This window comes from Leishmania mexicana, chromosome 34 (assembly GCF_000234665.1).
Source record: "Leishmania mexicana MHOM/GT/2001/U1103 complete genome, chromosome 34".
Taxonomy (NCBI): Eukaryota; Euglenozoa; class Kinetoplastea; order Trypanosomatida; family Trypanosomatidae; genus Leishmania; species Leishmania mexicana.
Genome location: NC_018338.1, coordinates 839,562 through 861,809, shown reverse-complemented (window position 1 = coordinate 861,809; position 22,248 = coordinate 839,562). Strand labels below are relative to the sequence as shown.

General features: G+C 59.2%; 5 protein-coding genes across 5 annotated transcripts; all 5 read right to left on the bottom strand.

The window, feature by feature from the left end:
* Positions 1 to 2,458: 2,458 nt before the first annotated feature.
* On the bottom strand, positions 2,459 to 3,205 carry LMXM_34_2310 (conserved hypothetical protein; the record flags this gene model as incomplete). The annotated part of the gene is made up of 1 exon (XM_003879179.1): positions 2,459 to 3,205. One exon carries the CDS (start codon positions 3,203 to 3,205, stop codon positions 2,459 to 2,461), a length of 747 nt encoding a protein of 248 aa, XP_003879228.1.
* Positions 3,206 to 4,330: 1,125 nt separating this feature from the next.
* LMXM_34_2300 (conserved hypothetical protein) lies at positions 4,331 to 5,551 on the bottom strand (the record flags this gene model as incomplete). Its single annotated transcript, XM_003879178.1, has 1 exon — positions 4,331 to 5,551. The coding sequence occupies one exon, from the start codon at positions 5,549 to 5,551 to the stop codon at positions 4,331 to 4,333; it is 1,221 nt and encodes a 406-aa protein (XP_003879227.1).
* Positions 5,552 to 6,286: 735 nt separating this feature from the next.
* Positions 6,287 to 10,831, bottom strand: LMXM_34_2290 (conserved hypothetical protein; the record flags this gene model as incomplete). The annotated part of the gene is made up of 1 exon (XM_003879177.1): positions 6,287 to 10,831. One exon carries the CDS (start codon positions 10,829 to 10,831, stop codon positions 6,287 to 6,289), a length of 4,545 nt encoding a protein of 1,514 aa, XP_003879226.1.
* Positions 10,832 to 11,705: 874 nt separating this feature from the next.
* Positions 11,706 to 13,103, bottom strand: LMXM_34_2280 (conserved hypothetical protein; the record flags this gene model as incomplete). Its single annotated transcript, XM_003879176.1, has 1 exon — positions 11,706 to 13,103. One exon carries the CDS (start codon positions 13,101 to 13,103, stop codon positions 11,706 to 11,708), a length of 1,398 nt encoding a protein of 465 aa, XP_003879225.1.
* Positions 13,104 to 15,014: 1,911 nt separating this feature from the next.
* On the bottom strand, positions 15,015 to 18,467 carry LMXM_34_2270 (ATP-dependent RNA helicase-like protein; the record flags this gene model as incomplete). The annotated part of the gene is made up of 1 exon (XM_003879175.1): positions 15,015 to 18,467. One exon carries the CDS (start codon positions 18,465 to 18,467, stop codon positions 15,015 to 15,017), a length of 3,453 nt encoding a protein of 1,150 aa, XP_003879224.1.
* Positions 18,468 to 22,248: the final 3,781 nt, after the last annotated feature.

Genomic DNA, 22,248 nt, shown 5'->3' with positions numbered 1-22,248 from the left:
TCTCTCCGCGGCTTGCACTCGGCCTTGCTCGCGACAACAATAAAAAAGCATATATATATATATGTATGAGATGCGCCGCCTCGTCACAACAGCCTTCACCAGGGTCTACTTGTGTTTGCTTACGTCTGCGCGACACTTAGTTCTCGGTATGTATGTGTGCAGGCGAAGCGGTCGATCTCCTTTCTTTTCTGGGGGAGATCTTGCCGCGTCATCCAACCTGGCGAGACGTCCAGCACAGGAGCGCAAAGATCAACGACGATTCAGGCTTAAGGGAGAGGATTAGAGTGAGGAATGAACGAGGGGAGGATGTTTTATGTTGCACAGAAGGAAAGCGGCAATGGAAAGGCGAAACACGCATGCACGGGAGAGAAAAACAGCACCCACACACACACAGACAGGCCGACACAGACACAGACACAGGCACACGCACGCAAGAACAAAGAAGTAAAGGGGGGAAAAAAAGGGCACTGTTACGATAAAACGGGAGAACAAGGAGGTGCGACTTCACGTGCCCACGCACGAGCTCTCAGATACAAGAGAGAAACACACGTACACACGCACAACAGCAACGCACGCTCCTCAAAAAAAAGCAAAAAAGAAACTATCAATACACGAAAGACGCAGTCGCGATACGTCGAGCCTCCTTTTCGTTTTTTTCTTGAGGGAGGGTGGAGGGGAAGGGGGGGGGCCTCTCGCTGAGCGCAGGAGAAGAGGAACGACAAAGGGAAGGTGCCAAATAAATGTATTTATATATATATATATATATTAGACTAGTTCCAGAATTGAAAACAAAAAGCAGGTGGAGAAGAAGGTCGCCGCAACCACTTCCGTCGCCCGAGGAGGTGGCTGCGCGTTAATGGGTATCGATGCGCGTGTGCAAGAGCGAGGCCTCCTCGACTGAAAAAGAGAGCACAGCACTAATGAGCGGCGCGGCAGCGCGAAAAAAAAAAAGCAAACAACGAAAAATGCAAACAAAAAATTGAGTGAAGAGAACGAGAGAACCGAAAGAATGAAGATCCGCTCTGTTTACCTCTCACTCGTCAGCGGCCCGCAGGAGAAGGAAAAACAAAAGGAGGTGCAAAGGAAAACAGAAATAAAAGAATAGATGAGTCGAACAGATGTCACGGAGGAAAAAGAATCGGAGGAGGAGGAGGAGAGGAGGGTGATGAAGAGGAGCGAATAAAACGATGCAGCATCAAAGACGAAAAAAAACAGAGAGAGTGTGCAGCGGCGTGTAGACACGAAGTCGGAAAACTCTGTTTGTTTGTTTTTTTGTGTGTGTACGTGTGTGCGGTGGGGGGAGGGGAGAGAGGGGGGAAGAGGGGCGTTGTTTGAGCGGTCCTTTCGTACCTAATGCATGTATGGGCGTGTTTCCGTGTGTGTGTGGGTGGGTGTGTATTTACGTCTTTGACGTGTTGGGCGCGCGCCTGCCCCCTTTCTCTCGCTTTCTCGCCGACGCGAGCGACCCCTACCCCCTCCCCCGTAGGTGCTTCGAGAGCAGCAAAGAGGTGCTTTGTGACTTCGGTGTTTTTTTTTCTTCGAAGGAAGCACGGAGGAGAGCACGAGATAGGGGTGTGTGGTGTGGTGTCGTGGGCGCTGATGGACTACGTGGAAAGCGTGCGCGTCGCACAGACAAAAGAATGCAACAGTTGAGGCGAGGAAGGGGCGGGAGGGTGAAGAAAAAAAATATGTGGCTGCGCTTTACTAGTACAGTGCCACCGACTCCTAAAGGATATACATAGGATGTGCGTGTGTGATCTCCAGATGACTGCGCAAGTAGGGTGGCAGCAAGGGAGAGAGGCCGAAAGGCAAACGACGACGGCACAAGAGCAAAACGAAGGCGAGGGAGAGCGGTAGCAGAGCACGTTAAAAAGTGGTGGAGAAGCACTACGTCTGCGATGGCATATTGGGAGAAGGACGGCGCTGGAACAAGCGCGCGCAAGCTCGCGAGTGAGAAAGAGGCAGCGTTGGGGGGAGAGAGAGAGCGCTGAGTGCACGCAACGACTGCTGGTGCAGTCTCCAAAGAAACGTGCATTGACGCGCAAACACGGAACTCATCCAGTTAGCGGCGTCGTCTTCGCTTTTCTCCGACTGCATGCACGCAAGGGGAGGAGGGTGATTATAGCCTACGCGCTTGGTCACCCAAGGATGTGCCTCAGCTCGTGAGGAGGAACAGCAACGAGAAGCAGTGCAACGGTGAATCAGGCGCCGAGATGTGGCGACCACCAGAAGACGCAGAAGGGGCAAAAGAAGTTTGTTACCTAAAAGACCAGTAACAAAGACACGTGAGACATACGGTGGAGTAAACCGTGTTTCATTCACAAAGAGCACGAGGGAGACCGCGCACACATACATACTTGGACACTGGCACGAACACGAAAGAGTGGCAACTAGAGGGGCGGCACCACGCGTGTGCACCTTTACCTAGAAACGACACGCCCCGACCCACGCTGTCCTCCTACAAGGAGCGCCCCTGCTCACCAGCGTTTGCCGCCGTCGTCGATCGTGTGTTGGCGTCCGCCGTTTCTTCTTCACCTGACGGCGCCTGATCCCACCTTGGGTCCACACAGATGCGGTAGGCGGCACTCAGCTTGCCTGCCAAGAACACGTTCCCCTCCTTGTCGGCAAGGTCGAACATTCGCTCGAAGTTTTGCTGCGCAGTCTTGCGTGCCTTCCCAGGCGCCAGTGGGAGAAACGCTGATGTCGACGCCGATCTGGCCTCCGCCTGCTGCACACTCGTGTAAACATCAGGGAAGCTGCGGTCAAGGCCGAGCACTTGCATTGCCTCCATCGCGGACATCACACGAGGGTTCCCAATGCCTGTGGTATCCTGTTCTGATCCCACCGCACCACGCGCCTGCTCTTCCTGACTCAGTTTCTGACTCTCCTGCTTGTACGCAACCATAAACACTTGCAGCAGAGCAGCACTACCGGCGATCAAGAACCGCGCCAGCTGCGGAGGAATGCGGACGACGCGTGTGGGGCGAAACAGCGCTGGCGACGACCCTCCTGTGCCAACGCAGCCGTAAAATTGAGGCGAGTCTGCTCGAAGTGCCCCCCTCCTTGTCGCCACCGCAGCGTTTGCAGAGGTGGCGGTGGCGGCGGGGCGCCGCCGAGATGTCAACGTCGTATACACAGCGCTCGAGTACGACACGGCAGAGACCGATGTCCCGACAGTTGGTGTCGCGACTGTCCGCCTACCCATCCGAAGACGCCTCATCGATGACGCCGAAGAGGCGTTCCAGGGTGCCCCTGACAGAGAAAAAAAGAAAAGAAAGAGAGGGGCTCCTTCGCCTGTCCTTCCCGCGCATACGATGGCCAGCAGCCGGCAACGAGCGCCCGACGTGATGTTCTCCGAAAAGTCGAATCAAAAACGAAAAAAAGAAGATAAACGCCAAAGGCGAAAAGGAAAGAACAACAACAACAGCAGAGACGTGCCACAGAAGGGAGTCGAGGGCGTGTGCGGCCCGTGTCTCGCCGCTCATGCACACGTCGCGCAAAAAGCCTATTCTCTGAGTGTCACTGTAAATTATGTTCGCGCGCACTGCCACGCCGGGCAGCGGTGCACCAGAGAAAACGTGTGCGTGGTGGGAGGTGTGAGCAGCGGCAACAGAAAGATTGAGAGAGAGAGACAAGATGGATGTGGCACATGTACGGAGAAAGAACGAAAGCAGGTGCGCGCGCAAAACGCCCACGTGCGCGGTGGTGAGACGGCCGCGTGAGACTCCTACGAAAGAGGCGAGCAAAGGATGCCGGATAAGTAGATCGTGGCTTGGAATTTGGGCTGCTGCGGACAGGGTGCCGTGCCGTGTGTCGTCCTACAAGACAGCAGCGCGCTCTGCCTGCACACACGCAAAACTCAGGAGAGGGGAGGGGGCATGAGATACCCATGAGAAGAGGGCGGTAACGATAGTCTCTTCGCCTCGATCGTTACACCACACATGTGCAGGCGCCTTTTCCGCTCTGGTACACCACAACGCCATCGTCGTTTCTGGCCTCCTTGATTGCATTCTTCTATTTTCGGTATTCGGACGATTTTTTTTTTCGCAAACCCCAAAAAAATAGAGCTTCACTCTGTAAGCGCACCAACACGCACGCACGACGCTTGCAAACAGAGAGAGAGGGGGAGGGCAGCTTACCACTCACGGACGCGTGCCCACTTCGCGTTTAGTGTGGAAAACAAAAACGCGCGTGCAAGGTGCGGATAGAAATACAGATGCGTCAAACTCGCCACACGAAAGCTGGCGTCCGTTAATCCATCACGCAGGCAACCCTTCGCAACTGACGCCACTCAGCCTAGTCTTTCCTTCTCCTAGGCTCCTCCACGACACTAAGCAAGCTCCGCAGCAAGCGAGTTCCGACGCTGCCGCTGCACCTCTTTCCACTCGGCAAACTCCTCGTCCGTCATGCGCATCAGAGGCGCGAGGGCCGATTTCTTCATGCGCAGCGGGTCGTAGTTGGCGCTGGCCAAGGATCGGTGCGCCTCCGCATAGTAGCTGCGGACGGCATCAATCGGCTTCTCCGTGCGCTTGAACAGTGAGGTGGAGACCTTGGTGTTTGCTAGAGCAGCGTCACGGACGCGGATATAGCGGCGCTCGGCGCGAATCACGCGATGCACCAGAAGACGATACCACTCATGAAGGAACGGCAGGCTGCGGCGCTGACTCAGCGGAACCACGCGTAGGAAGTGAATCAGCTGCACCTCCCAGTGCCCCAGCTCATCCATGGCGTCGAGGAACTCTCCATGGACGTCGTAGCCGGGCCGTGGGCCGTAAACGCGCTCCTCCCACTCCTTCAGTCCCCGGCCGCCGGTCTTCTCCTTGTCCGCATCCACGTCGCGGCGGGTCCACACCGGGTTCTCGGGCGTCACAGCTCTCTCTGGCCACGGATCCGGTGCCATAAGCGCGTAGGTGTTCATGAAGTTCTTCGTGTACACCGGCGCAGGGGTGACAGGTCGAGCCGCACCACCAGAAGCCGAGTCCGTCGCGACGTCCTCGGCAGCATCGCGGCCACACTCCCCAAAGAGCGGCAGCAGGCGGTGCAGGTGAAAGTCAGGCGGGAACGGAATGAACTTCGCGGCGTTTTCTTTTGCACTTGGCGGCTTTCGACCGTACTCCTCCTCGTACATCCGCTCTTGCGTGCGCTTATACACAAAGTCAGCGGTCGGCTTCTCGCCCATGTCGCGCAGAAGGAGGGCGTCGTGCAGGACATCGCCGAGGATGGCGTCCGCGGTGCGCTTGCGGCGGTTGCGGCGGCGGTTTCGGCCACTCGCCACCGCGTCCACCTCCTTCGCCAAGTCGGTATCCGGTGCCGAAGTGACAGTGGAGTCAACGGTGGAGTCGTACGCTGGCGATGCGCCGATCTCTTCCGTCTGAGTGTCACGACCGCTGGCAGTATCGCAAGCCGAGGATTTCCTCTTCGTCTTCAGTGTATGCTCGACAGCCTTGAAGGGGTCCCGGTGACCGAACGCATCCTCTTCAGAGTAGCCGGGGGTCTCGACGATCTGCTCTGTGAATCCTTCATTGGCATTCATGGACGACATAAACGGCATCGATGCGGGATAGTGCGAGTGCTCCGCATTCACCGGGTTTCGCCCATTCTCGCCACCAGCGCCAAACTCGCCCTCACCAGCGAACAGGGCAGAAGAAGAAGCGGAAGGGCGCTGTGGTGGCGGTGGAGTGCTGCTGCACAAACGCATCGCAAGAGAAAGCGGCGATGACGGGGTGTTTCGACCGACTCGCAGTTGCCTCTGGCCAACGCTACGGCGGTTGTGGCACACGAGTGCGCCAAAACGTCGGGCGACACGATGCATGGACGCCGTGAAAACGATGATGGAGGTGGCGCGGACCTCTTTGTCCGACCCGTTTCTCTCGTGGAAGCTCTACGACGAGCCTGGACGGAAAACGGCGCTGTGCAACGGCAGTGCAAGAGAGGGGGAGAGGGAGAAGATGGCAACGAGTATAGCAGAGATGAAGTTCTCTCTTCACGTGCGAGTGTGTAATAGCTGTCGACGGAGAGACGGGCGGGCACACCGAGGCGCGACCAGACTGTCTGCGCGCGTGTATGTATGTGTGTGTGTGTGTGTGTCTTTTCCATGTTTTTTTTCTGATCGTAGAGAGCAGAGTACCAAGCAAGAGTACATCTGTGTAGCAGATCAACAGCAGTAAAGCAGTGACAGAGAGTCCAAGAAAAGAAAAGCGTCTGACGCTTCCGCATGGGCGTGCATGTGCTTCTTTGGGATACACAACAGAGGGAAGAGAAGGAATAAAAAAATCTGTCGCACAGCTCACTGGGCCTGTATGCTGAGCGTCCACCGCTGCACGTACACTTCCAGTGCCTCGCCAATACACCCATCGAGCGAAAGCTTCCCGCAACGTAGGGCGCGAAACGCCGCCAGCGCAGGGGGTGGCGGTAGTGCGAGTTCGTCTGCTTCTTGGTATGAGCCCACAGAGTGGCATCTCGTTGCGGAGGCGTATGCTGGGGTGGATGCTGTAGCACTGGACATCAACAGCTCATCAGCAGGACACGCGAGCCCGTAGCTCAAAAGAAAGAGTGCGTGGTGAAGCCAGTGGTTAGGCTGTTGAGGGTGGGTGGGCGGTGCTGCAGTGTCCGCCGTGGTGGGCGGTGCTCTCCCAGGCGCCTCCGTTGCGCAGCTGAGCAAAGTGCAGCCGCCAAGTCGGGCTTGACCATGCCGGTGGCCGGCGGCGTTGGAGCACCCCAGAATGTGTTGCATGTACAGCGCCATCGCCTGGGCCCCGTCCAGTGCACGAACCGCCTGACTCAACGCTCCAGGAGATTGCCCGACAGGGTTCGGTGAGGGAAGCTGGTGCGACAGCGACGCAGAGGGAAGCAAGGGGAAGCCCGGAGAAGCACGTCCCTGTTCAGAGGACGAAGGCAACGACGCGCTCGACTTCGCCGTCTTCGGTTCCGCTCCGCTCTCTTTGGCGGCGAAACTGTGTTGCCTCACTGCAGATGTCGGTGTCGCCGCTTCCGCTGGCGAATAGGCCGCGCCGGCCTGCCTTGCCGGTGGTGATGCGGACCCCCCGGCCGACTCCTCCTCATCCGAATCGCTGGTTGCACCCTCCTCACTGCCTGAAAACGCACCCAGCCGATTGCGCAGGTGTAGGCGGACGGTTGCAGCGACGTTTTCCCAAAACGCCTGTACCAGGCGCCGCGCCATCGCTTTGGCGCACGACGTCACCTGACTGGCCGCATCATCCACAGAAATGGCAGTATTTACCTCCGGTGCGAGACAGCGCCATAAGTCCTGCACAACGGCGTCGTTTGGCTGAGTGTCACTGCTCTTTATCGTCGCTGCCTCGTCCGCGCTGGAGACACATCGTGCACCGCCATTGCCCTCTGCCGTGGCTGCGGCGATGACGCCACTGTAGGACTGAATAAGAGCTAGTATGCGCCGTACCACGGACTTGTTCTGCTGAACGACGCGCACCACAGCCTCCGCCAATAGTGACTCGACTGCATCGCCATCCCCTGAGGGTCCACTCTTGTCTTTGAGGCAGCCGCCATCCTCGGGCAAAGACACGGCTGCCGCTCCGCCCTGAGTATAACCTCCATCCCGCACCATGAGGTGGTGGAATGAAGAGGGCATTGTCACAGCCGAGCGTCGTGCCGGGCAGGCATCACGTGGTATGTGCTCATACTCTCTTCCAAGATCTTGCGCTTCTCCCTCACTGCTCCCCTCTCCCGATGGTGACGCAACAGTCACGACGCCTTGCTCTTGAAGATATGCAGCGAAACGCGTGTACAGAAATGCAGCCAATGGGTTTGTGGCGTTGAGCTGCTGGTGCGATGTACGGTACACATTGACAGTCTCGTCGGCCGTCTCCGTGCGTGCCAGTCGCGCCACTTCAACACAAGCGAGGGCGCAACAGGACGCAGTCGAAGATACCGAACTGCCCAACCACAGCGTAGGGTTCTGAAAAGCGGCGGAGGAGAGCGTTTCGCGATACGCCGTGGTGGTCGCCGTCGCCGTGGTCGCTTGTGGGGAGCACCAGCGCAGCTCTGCCACATCGGCGGTTTCGCAGTACATCTCGGCGGCGGGCAGCGAGAATGGGGGAGGGATCTGCGGAGAATGCGAAGCCGAAGAAACATCCAGTTCCCCCCGAAGCAACTTCTCTGGCTGAAATGGCGATCGACGCGCGAGCAGTGCAGTAAGCAACGCCGCCTCCTTGTCCGCGGCGATCCTGCAGGAAGAATACGCGCCAGCGCCGCCCGAAGAGTCATCGGCCCTCTCTCTCTCATTCACATGTCCAGACACACCGAGCGGAAGAATGAGCAACGCTGGGGACTCGAGCACACCACGAAGCCATGTCACGGTTAACGCCACGACATCAGCAACACTGCCTGCCGGGGACGCGACAGGATGCGAGGTAGAAAGCACCGTGGTGGCGGCAATGTCCGCGGCAAGGTCACGTGCGGCGACGCTGAGAACAAGAGAGCCCCCAGCAGCGTCCCCGGATGCACTGCTGGTGCACGAGTTGATGGTGGGGACGCAGGGAGCCGCTACGGCCAAATCGGACAGATCCGCCAACGCTGGGCCGGTGACAGGTTCTGGGGCAACGGAGAGTGCTGTCTGAAACTCAAGCAGCCGTTGCATCTGCACCAACGACTCACATCGAGCAGCCGAAGAAGACGGTATGCTCTCCTGGCAGCTGTGCGCACAGCCCATGTCACTCACCCGGTCGAGGTCTGCGCCGGCGGCATCGTCATCGCTCTCGACCTCCGCAGTCACACCATCTCCTCGAGGGCCATGAGTCGGCTGCAGCTGCTTCGCTTCAATGTATGCCGCGTTCACTGCTGTCGCCACCCGTGACAGGAGTGCCAAAAGAGCGCGCGGTGACAGCTCCCAAACAGAGCGCTGGCCCACGTTGCCTAGGTCAAGACCCTCAGTGAGTCGCAGGCACACACGCACACGCGGCCACGTCAATGGAGGGGTCCACCCCAGTCGCACCCACAGGTCCCACAGCTCCTCTATAGGCCACACCTGCTCACTCCCGCGAGCGCCTGAGTCGTCCGCGCTGCTCCCCTCAAGGGCGCTCTCCTTGAAGAGGGCCTCGGTGGGGCTGCGCGGCAGCGCGGCTGCTCCGGAGATGCTCGTGACGTCAGCGCCAGAGAGTGATCCGCACGACGCGACCCACTTTCCTGCCTCCCTCTCTATCGAGTGCTGCACAAGCGCGTCCTCAGCCAGCACACACCGCCGCAGCACACTGTAGAAGGCGTGGTAAGCCGTTGCACTCCTTGTCCAGTTGCCCAGACGTGGACTGGCAAAGTCACTTGTGATGTCAAAGTCAGCGATGCAGCACCACTCCGAGAAGTAACAGCTGCGAAGCAGGAAGTCGCGCTCCAGTATCCGAAGTCGCAGAGCGGACATCTCCGGTGCCGCGGAGTCGGCGCCTCCGCCGTCGTAGCAAGAGTGCAGAAACACGGCGTCCGGCGATAGAGGTGTGGCGTGTGCGGCCAGCCACTGACTCCCCTCTGCCTCATCTTGTCGCCCCGCCGCGCTGTCACGGAGCCTCTTTCGCGACCGAAGCGCGGCCGCCTGACACATGGTAGAAGACGGCGGGTCAGTTGAATGCGCGCCGTCATCTACAGCGAGGCGAAGCACGTGGGCTGGGGGATGGCGCGCTAGGCGGAAGACTTGCACGCCGTCACCGTCCACGGTGGCACAATCAGCGGAGTTGCGGTGATGCTTGTCCTGCACAAGCAGTGGAAAGGCGGCGATGCCCAGAGCTGCACTGCGCAAGGGCTCTTCGCTGTCGCGCTCCGCAGTCAGCAGGGGTATTACCCATACCTCCGTGAGCATCAGCGGAAGCGCTGTGGCAGCGGCGTCCGTCCTGAACGGACAAGAGCGTGTTGCAGTCGCAAAGCGCTGTTGCAGCAGGCGCCATAGGCTCTGGAGCGCCTCAGCTTCCCTCTCTTCGCTGATGGCCTTGGCGTTGTTTTGACGTGCATCGAGCGATGATCTCTGTTCTGTTTGAGCACGGACGTGTCTAACGCGCGCCGCGTTCCGCCTCCTCGAGGCACGCTCTGACCTCTTTGCTGTCTTCATCGCGGGTGCGTCTGCGGGCTGCGGCGGTACACTCTGTGTGCGCCCTGCCGCAGGGTGTGTCCGTGAGCTCGCCAGGTAGATGCCGCCAACGTCGATGCACAGCAGATGATGCCCTGCAGGGGGAGAGACATCTGCGGCGATGCCGCCACGTGCAGCGCAGCCCCGAGAGCGACTGGCATCAAACTCCGCAAACTCGGCACCTAAAGCAGTGTGTGGAACGTGTGCCCACAGTAGGTATGAGTGCTCAGTGCCTTCGGCACTAGAGACCGTATCAACGTGTTGCTCGCAAGAAACCGACTCGTCCACAGTTTCTGTTGCCGCCACACTTGTGCGCGCCCTGGAAGTCGCACCGTTTGCCTGTCTCTCGCGAGCTGCAGGGCCGCTGTTGCATGAGATACCTGCATGCAGGTGAGGTAAGCGCACTAGGCTCAGCAGGCACTGCCATTGCCGCATCTCGCGCGCCGCCGCCTGATACCCGGCGGGCGGGAGGTGGCTCGGCGAGTCTGGCGTGGCAAGCAAGCTACATGAGCCTGAAACGGAAGCAAACACCCACGCGTCATCACTGAGTACGCCTCGAGTGGCGCCCGCTGCTACGCTTGTCTGTTCAGCAGCTCCTCCATCTTCGCTGTGGGGCTCGTCAGCGTAGTTCATCGACGTTGCTGGCCCCGCCACAGCGGCGACAGCGCGACGCAGCGCTGCAACGTCCGCGGAAAGTGCGAAGACCAGCATGCACACTGGGCGGCCGCCCTGATCTGTGCGCATTGGTAGCGCAGACACATGCAATCGTACTTTCTTTTTACGTCTTTTCTGCTCTTGCGCTCTCCACGCACGCGCAAGCCAGAGGTGAAGGGGGGAAGGTGCCGCCTATGTCGTCTTCTTGCGTTTGTGAAGTGTAGCGCAGCAGCGACGCGTAAACGCGGCTCGCGGTCCGCGGAAAGGAATTAGTGAGGCAGTCGTGTAATAGAGAATACGGGTAACGTGAGAGCGGGGTGGTGAAAGGAAGAAAAAAGTGGAATAGAAGAGAGGTTGTTGTGCAATGCGGCGGGAGACGGGGTGTCTCCATCAAGCCCGAGAGTCCCTCTTGGTAGCAGCGCCGCCCAAAGATGATGGCAGCGAGAAACACCTAAAGCCCTCGAAAACAATGCACCCCAGCGCACCTTCGAGCCGTCGTGATCTTGCGCATTTTTTTTTCACTATTCTCCCTCCAGTTGATGGTTGTTGGCGTACCTTACCAGAGATGTGAACACTCGCAGCGAAGGCAGAAGCTCGCCGAAGTCAGCGTGCACCCTTCCCTTCCCCACGCAACAAGAGCCGACGCCTTCTCGGTCTGCTCTTCCACATTGGTCTCGTCCATCCTTCCAGCTGGACGGCAGGCGAAGGATGAAGGGAGGGGGGAGACGCACACTCACGTGTTACGATGCGTTTTGGCAAGTCGGCGAGCAGCTTGGGAAGCAGCCCAAACACGTCCACATGCGAATATGCCTGTATGTATGTGCTGGGGGAAAAGGCAAAAGAGGCCTCAACTCACCTGTGTGTGGCACATCGCCGGCTTCGCCATCTCCCGCGACCCTCCAACCCTCTCCCCCCTCCCACACATTCCAAGCCAGAGGGAGTACCCGTGCACTCGGACCGCCTGTCAAAAAAATGGCCTGAGGCGCATCATGCGCCATCTCCACCGCGTGCTGGCCGCTGGCAGAAGCGGCGTGCGGATCCACGCTGTCACGGCACCGTTGCCCATCTGCATGTCGCTGTCCAGTTTGTGGATCATCCAGCGCGAGAGGTGCGGCAGCTTCACCTTGCCAAACCCCTCACGCATGTACGCCGGAATGTGATCGGTGCCGCGTTCACGGTACTTGAAGTAGCCCCACGTATCCCACGCGTGCCCCTCGCAGTAGCTGTCCGGCACCCCAAAGTACACGTACTCGCGCACCGAGCCTTGCTGCCGGATCTGCGCCGTCGGATCGCTGTTCATGATCATGTCGGAGAAGAGCACAATGCTCGGTTCGTACTTCTCCAGTGCTGCCTGATTCTTCATCTTGACGATCGGGTTTGGCTTGAACTCGGCCTGCTTGTTCTGCGGAATCACCATCAGGTAAGGGTTCATGTTGGGGTTCTCGTGCGTGTGAATGACCTGGACCGGCAGCTTCTTGGTTGCGTTCAGCAGCGCGCCGAACTTGCCCGTGCGCGCGCCAAGGAACAGGATTGGTGCGCTTTTGGCCTTCGCCTCGGTAATCAAGGCGTGTCGCTCGGCCAGGTAGTCAGCCACGCTGTCAACGAGCTCTCGCGTGTACACCATCGACTGCGCCGTGACCATGCACAGATACGCGAGGGTGTTGAAGGGCTGGTAGTAGTTCCAGAATAGGCAGTACCACTCTTCGAAGGACATCGACGTCTCCTTCTCCACGTTGCAGCGATCCAGCGGGACACGCGAGATGTCCTCAAGCGAGGAAAACATGCCCTGCCGCCACCACAGCGGCTTGGGCATCCCGAGCGACTTCAAAAGTGTGTCGTACTTGGGTGCGTAGTTCGGGTAGAAGCAGCGCTCCATTTCGGCGTAGTTGATATTCGTGGCCTTCAGAAAGTTGTTCCCGAGGAACTCGGCGTACAGCATCGCGATCGCCTGCAAGTGGCCGTCCTTGTCGCGCTTATCGGCCACTTGGAGACGCTCGCGCAGGTGGTCGAAGCGGCTGGCCTCGAACTTCGGGTTAAGGCTGCCGGTGAGCTGGGTGAACTTCGCCTCTGCAGTTTTGCTGTGGAATCGATTCACTGGAGGCACCTCAAACGTGTAGCCGTTGAGCGTGCCAACTTTGCTGTAGATGTTGCTCGCCTCCTCGGAGGTGTACTGGATGCCAAGCATGGTCGGTGTCCCGAAGGTGTTCTTGGTCGCTCGGGCCGAGCTATCGCGCTCTCGCTTCTGCTGCTGCTGTTGCCGGCGTCGGCTGCTGCTGCTACCTGCGGCATCGCCACTTCTGCTCCCTTCCGATTTCTCCACCGCCTCGTCGGCATGACGACTTTTGTAGCTTGTGCCGACCATGCTGCCGCTGTTTGCTTGTTGTCGTTTTTTCGCGCGTTTGCGGTGCGTGTGTGTGTGCCGCGTGATATGCCCTAATTTCCCCTTTGCTTTCCTTCTTGCCAGAGCCCTTGGCTATTCATGAGCTCACTAAGCTCTTCGCCGTCGCGGTGCAGTACTTGTTCGTGCGTGCGTATGTGTGGAAACGGTGGGGGAGGGGGGGTATTCACCCAAGTGCGGACGTCTCCAAACCTGAGCACGGGTAACGTGCGAGGAGACGGAGACACGGACGGTGCGTGAGCTTTGTGCAACAATCCGCCAGCAGCGACGCACACAGAAAGCTCCGTGATTAGCGGATGAGACTGCATGTGTTGGATGCAAACAGGAGAATCATAGAAGGGGAGAGGGGCAAAAAGATGCAATACAGAAAGCAGCATCACGGAAGACACGCACGCGCATCAATCATGCCCGTAACCTCTCCCCGATCTCACGGTATGTTCGTGGTAGGCGCTCTTTGGAGAGCACGAGGCTAGTGAGGAACTGTACCCCGGGAAGCTGACCTCGCCTCTCCGTTGCCTTTCTGCATCACCTGTGAGAAGCCCAGAGCGCAGAGTACGGCGCGGCCTGCAGACTTTACCAGTCGGTGAAACAGTAAGATCTGTTGCTGTAGCTGGCGTGTCTCTCTCCTTCTCGGCGTGTGTGTGTGTGTGTGTGTGTGTGTGTGTGTCTGTGGAGGTATGATTTGCTTTATGTTAGGATACTCTTCGAGAACCCGCGGTGTAATCAAATGATGGTGGCGGGGAAAAGTCGGGAAGGAAGGAAGGAAGCAAAGGGAAGGGAAGGAGGGAAAACAGAGGCAACCCGCAGTTGCCCACATTCTATGTCTTGCCTACGCTGTCTCCTACCCCTGTCTCCCTGCCCTCCCCCTTTCTCCTCCCTTCCCTTCTCTTCCCGCCTCTACCCCAAAACCCACTCATCTTCACCACCACCACAGCAACGACGACATGAATTAAACATGAATGTACTGGTAATGCTCAGAAGCGGGCACACATAGCGACAACGACAACGACATATATAGATATATATATATACGTGTATAAATACATGTACATATATATATCTTTACACACAGGAAGACGTCCGGGTGAGCTGGAAGGAAGGAGATCAAACCGCACAGCGCCCAAGACTATTCACGAGCCGCCATGTCTGCTTGTCGTCGTCTTCGTGGTTCCTCTCTCCCGCCCTCCTTCGTGCGCAACGACTTTTTTTTCGCGTTGATGCCCTGACTGGAAAGCTTGAATGCATAGGATAGGAGAAGGAAGAAGAGAAGAAAACACGAGTGCGTGTGTGTGGGTGCGCGACGTAGCAAACAAAAACAAAAAGGAGGGGGGAGGGGGCAAAGGGGGTGGAAAGAACAAGTACACCAACAACTCCCTCGCGCGCGCATACACGCACACTGGGGGCAGCAACAACAAAAAGGCCTCATCACCATGTCGGGTACTACACGCCAAAATTACACAAAGGTGGAAAGGGAAACGGGAAAGAAAAACAAAACAAAGGAAAGGACCACACAAAGGAAGACAGTCTTAGCTCAATACGTGACCGCCACCCACGCAGACAACGACACCTAATACGCGTGCAGACGAGAAAGAGGAGAGGCGAGGAGCGGAGAGGAAAGGAGGGGGGAAGAGAACACAGAGCGGATGCCCACGGTCGCGCCATTCAAGACCAACAGGAAAATAGAAGAAAAGGGGGACGGCGGCACATGGAGTAGGGGGTCGAATATAAAAAGAGGCCCACATACGCCAGACCTTGAAAGTGAGTCCCTCACGAGTTACCGCTCTCTGTGCATACCGCTTGCGCCTCCATCACACCACGAAGGGCTCCCCCCTTTCAAGGGCTACGCCTCGGGCCCGCCATCACTCTCGAGCACATCTAAATGTCATAGCTGAATGTTGGCACATGTGCAGCAGAGTCGCTGCTGCGGTCGCTATCATCGTCGTCCTCGCTTTCCGACTTACTTTCCACTCCTGCAGAGGGCGCTTCCGCCAGTGCGACGGCCACCACATCGCTATGCTCCGCCGCACCAGTAGCTGCTCCGACTGTCGCCGAGGGGGCCGCGGCGGCTGCCGCCGCTGCTGTCGGCTGCAGCACGGAGAGGCCGTTGTTGCTGTGGATGAGCACCGACTGCAGCACCGGCGGCGGCAGCTCCACGCCGTGAGCGAGCTTGCAGTACGGCGTACCAGGCGGGAACTCCGCGATGCCGCGTCGCTGCGCCGTGTAAGAAGGCGAGCCCTTCAGTCGGCTCACGAGCAGCTTCAGGCCGTGCTGCAGAACTGTAGGGATGAGGTAGGGCGTCTTCATGGCACTATCCGGTAATCCAAAGTCACTGTTGGCGCTCTTCAGCACTGCACTGAGCTTCTCGCTCTCATTCGCCTTCACGCGCTCCTCCACCTGCAGCTGCATGCACCGCAGCTGGGCGCACTGGATGCGGCGCAGCTGCAGAATCTGCTGTGCGGTGAGGGTGTCGCACTGAAAGGTGCGGCGCACACCAGAGTGGCTGACAGCCATCAGGAACGACGGGGTGGCGCCGCTGTCCTGAACCGAGTAGTGGAGCTTGTAAGAGAAGACGAGCAGCACCAGCGCGAACAGGTCTGGCTCCACCTGCGAGGCGAACACGGCGAGCACTTTGCGCTGAATCGTCTGTAGGGAAAGCGGCACGCTAATCTTGGTGCGGTCCCACGGGCACACGGTCGGCACCGACTCGTCCTTGAGACACTTGAGGGGGAAGAACATGCCATGCCCCACAAAGCCCTTCCTCTGCGCGACAGGGCCGTCCAGCTGCACCTGAATTGCCAGCTCTGTGTGCGACGCCACAAGCATGAGCACAAGGAGTTCAGCGTTCTGATTAAACTGGGCATTGAGCACGTCGATGTCCGTGACGTCCGGGAACGGCAGCACCGAGCTCACCTGCTCCTTCATCTGCGAGAACAAATTCAGTGTATCGACGACGCGAGTGCGACTCAGACTGCGCTCCTGGCACCACTCCTCCTGTGCCTCCTCGGACAGCCCGTCGCGCTGCATGCTCATGTACTCCAGGATAACCTCCATGGAGCAGATCAAATCACTCTGCAGAGAGCCGTGGTAGCGCTGCATAACGTTCGACACGTGACGCACCATCGCCACGCGCTCCATCCGATCGCTGACGGTGTACGGCACATGGAACGGCGACTTGGAAGACTCAATGGCGGCCGCCAGCATGCTCAGCGTCGGGGTGCCGTACAGTAGGCCGAAGAAGACGTTTGTGGCAGCCGCGACCGACACCGGTGAGCGGGCCGCGATGACGCCCCGCAGGGTCATGAAATAGCACTGCTGGAAAGCTTCTACGTCGGCCTCTGGATTCGCGGCCTCGACGGACTCCCCTTCGTCTCCGTAGCCCTTGTCGCCGACCTCGTCACTGCTGCCCAGGTCCTCTGCCGCTTCCTTTGTGGCCGGGGAGTGCTTTGCCGCATCGGCAGGAGCAGTAGCAAGGGCCGCCGGGGCCGCCGCGAGCGCCTCCTCGATCAGGGCATTCCAGGGGGAATCCATGACGTGCGTCGTGCGCTGGCGGTCAAGTGACACCCGCTCCGCGTCCGCCATTGGGTCGTCCTTGCGAATGATATGACCGCCATCCTGTAGCAGGTGAAGGCTGTAGGCGAGGGCACCTCGCTCTGGCTTCTCGTTGCACAGCTGGAAGAAGGCGAACGGCTTTTGCGTGATGAGTAGGGAGTGGAGGACGAGCTCAGTGAGGACAGCGTTTTTGATGCGATTATCCGATTCGCGCAGCGCCTTGTGGTGGTCGCGGCTAAGAAGACTGAAGTAGAAGCCCTGCTGCACACGACCAACGCGGCCGCGGCGCTGCTGCGCGTTCGACGTCGTCTCCCACAGCAGCCGAAGAGGCGGGAAAGCGTAGCTTGTCTTCTCCTTCTCCGATACCTGCGGTCGCTTGCCTGTCCCGGAGTCGATCACAAACACCACGTCTGGCAGCGTCAAGCTCACCTCGGCGATGTCTGTGGCGATGTAGACCTTCTTGCGGGTTACTGCTGGCCGCGCGAGGGCCTCTTGGATCAGGGACAGCTCGACGTCGCGGTACCACGCGATCGGCTCCAGCGACTCCTCCAGGTTCTCGCGAATCCATGTCGTCATCAGCTCCACTTGTGTACGGCCAGGCATGAACACCAGCACGCTGTCCTGCGTCGCCGTGTTCTTGGCCAGGTACTCAAGTAGCTGTTTGCACACTAGAATGAGCTGATGCATCTGCTCCGATGTTACCATGTTGCTGCTATCCTGCGGCAAAATCGGTGCAGTGCGGATGCCGGTGAGGCGCTGCAGGTCCTCGATGAAGTACTCCTGCACAGGGTACATGATAGGAGAGCGGGCGTAGGTGCCGACCGTAAGGCCGTCGAAGAAGCTCTGCCACTCCTCCACCTGTGCCGTCGCGCTGCACAGGACAAGCTTAAAGGCACCTGGGTGTTTATGCAGCCACAGCTTCAGCATCAGCAGAATAACCTCCACATCAGGTGTACGCTCGTGAAACTCATCGACAATGATGTAGGAAAACGGCAGCTTCTCCTTGAACTCGTGCCACAGGAAGTAGATAAAAAGGGAGTAGGTTGTAACGTACATTATCTTCGTCTCACCAAGGTCGCCGATATGCTCTCCGCGCACCGAGTAGCCTACCTCTTCACCGAGCTCCGCGTCAAGCACCTCGGCGACGCGCTGGGCAAGGTTGATCGCAGCGGTGCGGCGCGGTTGCGCGTTCACGACGAGTGCATCCGGGTGCGCCTTGTGCAGGGCCATTGGGATACGGGTGCTCTTGCCCGTACCGGTATCCGTGACGACAAACGTGACATCATGAGTCTCAATGAGGGACAGGCACAGCTCCTCATCTAGCGTGCCAATCGTGCCCATCTTCGTCGCCTGCTGCGCCCGCAAGTCGTCCCCGATGTTCTCGTTGTCGTTCTGCTGCGCGTACTCATCCTGGAAGCGCTTTGAAACGACCGGATCGATGTCGGCTACATGAGCAAGGGGAGTCGTTTTGGTCTGGTGTGACGGCGCCGATGGCAGATGACGCTGCTGGTGATGCGGTGGCGGTGGTTGGCGGTAGTTCATCCTCTGTGCTCGGTTGACCCTGCCGTAGCGGTCCTGTTCACGCTGCACTGCCACACGCGGCGGCAATGCGGCGTAGTAGTTCAGCCGCGCCTGTGGCTGCTGCATGAGCTGTGGCAGCTTCTTTATGGGTGAGTCGGCGGAACTCGAAGCCGCGGCGGGCGTGGGTGTCTCGGCAGCAGCCGCTGTCGCAGTTGACGGTGGTTGTGGATACGGCGCTGTGCGAGCGTGAATGCTCATCTGCTGCAATGCTAAGCAAATATCCGTGGGTCGGGATGCAGCGGCAGGAGTAGAATCAGGAGCGCCAGCTGGCGCAGCAGCGGGAATTGGGGTGGCAATAGGGGGTGTCGTAGCGGGAGTATCGACAACGGGTGCCGCGGAGGCAGCAGGCAGTGGTGAGGTGGGTGTGGGCCGAAACGAAGATGCTGTGTTGGCTGTCATCGGAGCCGGAGGGGGTACTGATGGTCGCGCGGAGGCGGTCTGCTGTGAAAGAGGCTGCGGCAGCGGATACGGAAGGCGCTGAGAGTTCGAGTTCCGCTGCTGCGGCGGCAACGGAGACGACAAGAGCGAGCCGGCTGCTTTTGGGGATGGGGCGTTGAAGGGAGCGGCAGCCGACGGGAGTGGTGCACCTGACGACTGACTGAGATGAGCCGGCATCCCAGCAAGCTGCGACCGCGGTATCGGAGGAGATATACCGGCATGTGGTTGTGCCTGCGGCAAAGGAGCAGCAGCGACAGTTGCTGCCGGCTCTGCGGCCTCGTGGAAAGCCCCGCGACTCGACACGGGTGCCGCCGGTGGATGTTGAGAGAGGGCCTGAGGAGTAGGTAGCCTGCCTTGCGACATCGCAACGCCTGCGGAGAAGGGCATTGGCGGTCGATTCTGAGTCCGCATGAAGGCGGAGCCCGGTTGGGTCGGGTCTGCACGGCGCACTTGTGCGGAATGCGGAAGTGGGATGCCCGAAGGCGCGGCGTTCGCCCACTTTGGTGGAGCCGACAGTTTAGAGGGTGCACACTGCGCTGAGGGGACCGCCGCAGCCGGAGAGGGGATGTTGGTCTGTGCTCTCGGAGGAAACACTAACGATCCACTCGGCACTGGCATGGGGACGTGACCCAGTGACGACGGCGGCGGCGGCGGGGGTGGCGCGCCGGTCGGCGCAGCCGCCAGAAACGGCTGTTTGTTGTCAGTGAGACCCAGCGTTGCCTCTCGCGGACCTGGTGCAGCCATCGGCACTGGTGGCGCTTGGTCAGACTGCCCTGCACCCGTCAACTTGGGAGGTAGTCCAGATTCTATGGTTGGGCCAGGATCCAGATACCCCACCGCAGGCGGCAGTACTGCGGCGGAAGCGCCTGCGACTCTCACGGGCGGCCTGCCGCCTCCGACTAGTGAGAGAGCGCTAAGCCCGGAGGCCGCCGCCGGGTGCGGCGACATTGTGTTGACAGTAGTGGCTGGGGTACTGAGCCCGGCAAGCAAGACAGACAGCGGCACATCAGATGCTGCGCTACTGTGGCTCAGCCTAATAGGCCCACCTTCGCCGGAAGGGACCGGTGGGGATGCTTGGCCCCTGCCGTTAGGGGACTGTGCAAGGCGCAGAGCGGCCAGATTGTAGGTGATGGGGTGGCGCGCCGGCGCGCCACCCCCGCTGCCCGGTTCCTCAGCACGGTTCGGATTGTGGCCGCTCATGATGCTAGAACAGCACCGCGACAGCAATAACACTGAAGAAAACGATACGAAAAAGAGAAAGAGGTCCGTGCGCAATCACCTCAACACGCCGATACACAACGAAGGTGCCCGCGTGCAGACAAACAACACAGGCACACACACATACACTGCACAAGAGTGGCAAGCAGACTTATTGATCCGCTGACCCTTTTTTTTTCGGGAAGGGGAGCGGGTCCGCTTCTTTCCACTCATGCAATCAAAACCGCAGGCACCTACATGCAGGTGCGAGTAGATGTGGGGAAGTGCAGGAGCACATGTTTCACGGTGCGCGAAAAGGTAGAGATGTAGGTAACAGAAAAAAGTCGAAAGGGAGCAGTCGAGACTGTGGAAAGCTGATGTGCGCAGAGCAACTTGGGCCATTCGTCCTGAGAAAAAGAGGGAAAGCGGTGGGCCGAGGGCGGGGCAGCGCACGCGGATACATTTGCGCCGTTGCGTGCATTCAGCCAACAGCCCGAGCGGAGGTTGAACAGCATGCAGATGCTGGCCTCTCGCGCATGCCCAGCAGTGGAGAAATATGCCCTGTACCGTCATGGGATGGCCTTCCGTTCGTTTTCCTTTCTTCTTTGCGGAGATGGTTTATCACCACGCCGCCTCCTTCACGGATAGGGCACGGGGTGTGCCATGGAGGAGACACGGTGACGCCAAAAAAAAAGCTTATGATTGGAATGGTAAGCCATGAGAAGCTCGTGTGTCGGCAGCCGTGATCCGGGGAGCTGGCACGTGTTCCGTCGTTTGGCCTTCCTTTAGTTTTCTTTTTTTTGTGTGTGTCAGTTTACCGTAAGCAAGCCGGATATAAAGAAAGAAAAACAGAAGAACTGCACGCACAAAACCACAGTCCTTTACCTTTGTGGACACACTGCAGAGCACCGGCCCTCTGGAATGAATCGCCCTGGCGCTGAATCGGGGTCATGCGCCTAGCAGGCTCCTCCTTGTCCGTCCTCGCCCCTTCTGAGCATACGTTCTGCGCCATCGGCGTCAGGCGGACACTCGCGTGAGCCGTGTCTAGCGTCGTGCTGAAGGGCGGAAGCAATGGCGTCTGTCGAGCGCGTAACAAAGGGCAGTGGCCTAGGTGCATGCCGCCCGAGCTCGAGGCGGAAGTGGGCCAGCCTCAGGGCAGGGCCCTCAGAGACCCGGCCTGCGCGCCGTGCTCCGCCCCCTGGGCCGCTGCACGCCGCGCTATTCCATAACGTGGTGCGACGACTCGTCGAATGGGAGTCTGCGGGACTCGGTGTTTCTCTCGTCATGCTTCCCGCATCTCCGCCGCATCAGCCCACCCCGTCGGGATGTAGCGGGGCTGCTGCATGTTTCGCAGGCATGCTCGTCGGGGGTGATCGGCATGGGCCGCTTCGCGCCTCTCCCGCCCCCCCCCCTCGCGCTCCGCGTACCGCCGGGTGCTTTGCCTCGCTGGGGTGCACCATGCTAGCTGTGCTTCACACCGCCTGCGCACAGTGCTCGCATTGGGGGCCTCCTGTGGCCTGCCTCAAGACGGCGCTCTTGCCTGAAGGACGGGGGCTCGATGCCTTCACCGTCTATTTCCGCCCGTGCCACCGTGGGGGGAGGGGGGAGGGCGTCCCTGGATGGCTTGCCCGCATGCGCCGCGACCGCCAGCAAACTGCCGTGAGGCTGTAGCAGCGGGAGGCACTCCGCCCTCTACTGCACCCGCTCACCTTTGACAGGAGTGGGTGCGTCAAGCAGAAGGGGGCACGTAGATGAGCAAGCGTCTGCGCACACACGAAGATCGCCGCTGGTTCGATGCGTTCAATCGCCGATACGATTCGTAGGGGACAAGAGCGAATGCGGTCATGGCTGCAAATCTCTCCAGCACAGTGCCAGTAAAGATATGCCCTGCCGACGCTAACAGTCCGCCGACTTCCCCGAGGACAGGCCGCAGGCTCTTGGCTTCCCCATAGTGCAGGTCCTGAACCCTAACGCTACGGCGAGGTGGCCCGCTTCATCAGGGAGTTAAGACGCGAAGAGAAAAATATAAATGAATAAGAGGGGCAACCTACAAACACGTGCGTGCTGGCGCACATCCCCCCCGCCTTCAGTATAGAGCCTCCCTGCCCACCCCACCACTCCCCTTCGCCTTACTCGACCTCCCCTCGACACGAAGGTGCAAGAGAGGCGAGAGAAACGTGAAAGCGAAAGTTTTCACATTCTCGAACAAAACGCGCATAGAGACACGAGCGCAGAGTGTTCGCCCTTACCTTTTTTTCACTGACACCGCCGTGCCTGCGTACTTTGTCAATGCCTCACACCGTTGCGTTTATGTATGCGCTCCGGTTGCGAGGTATCATATGAC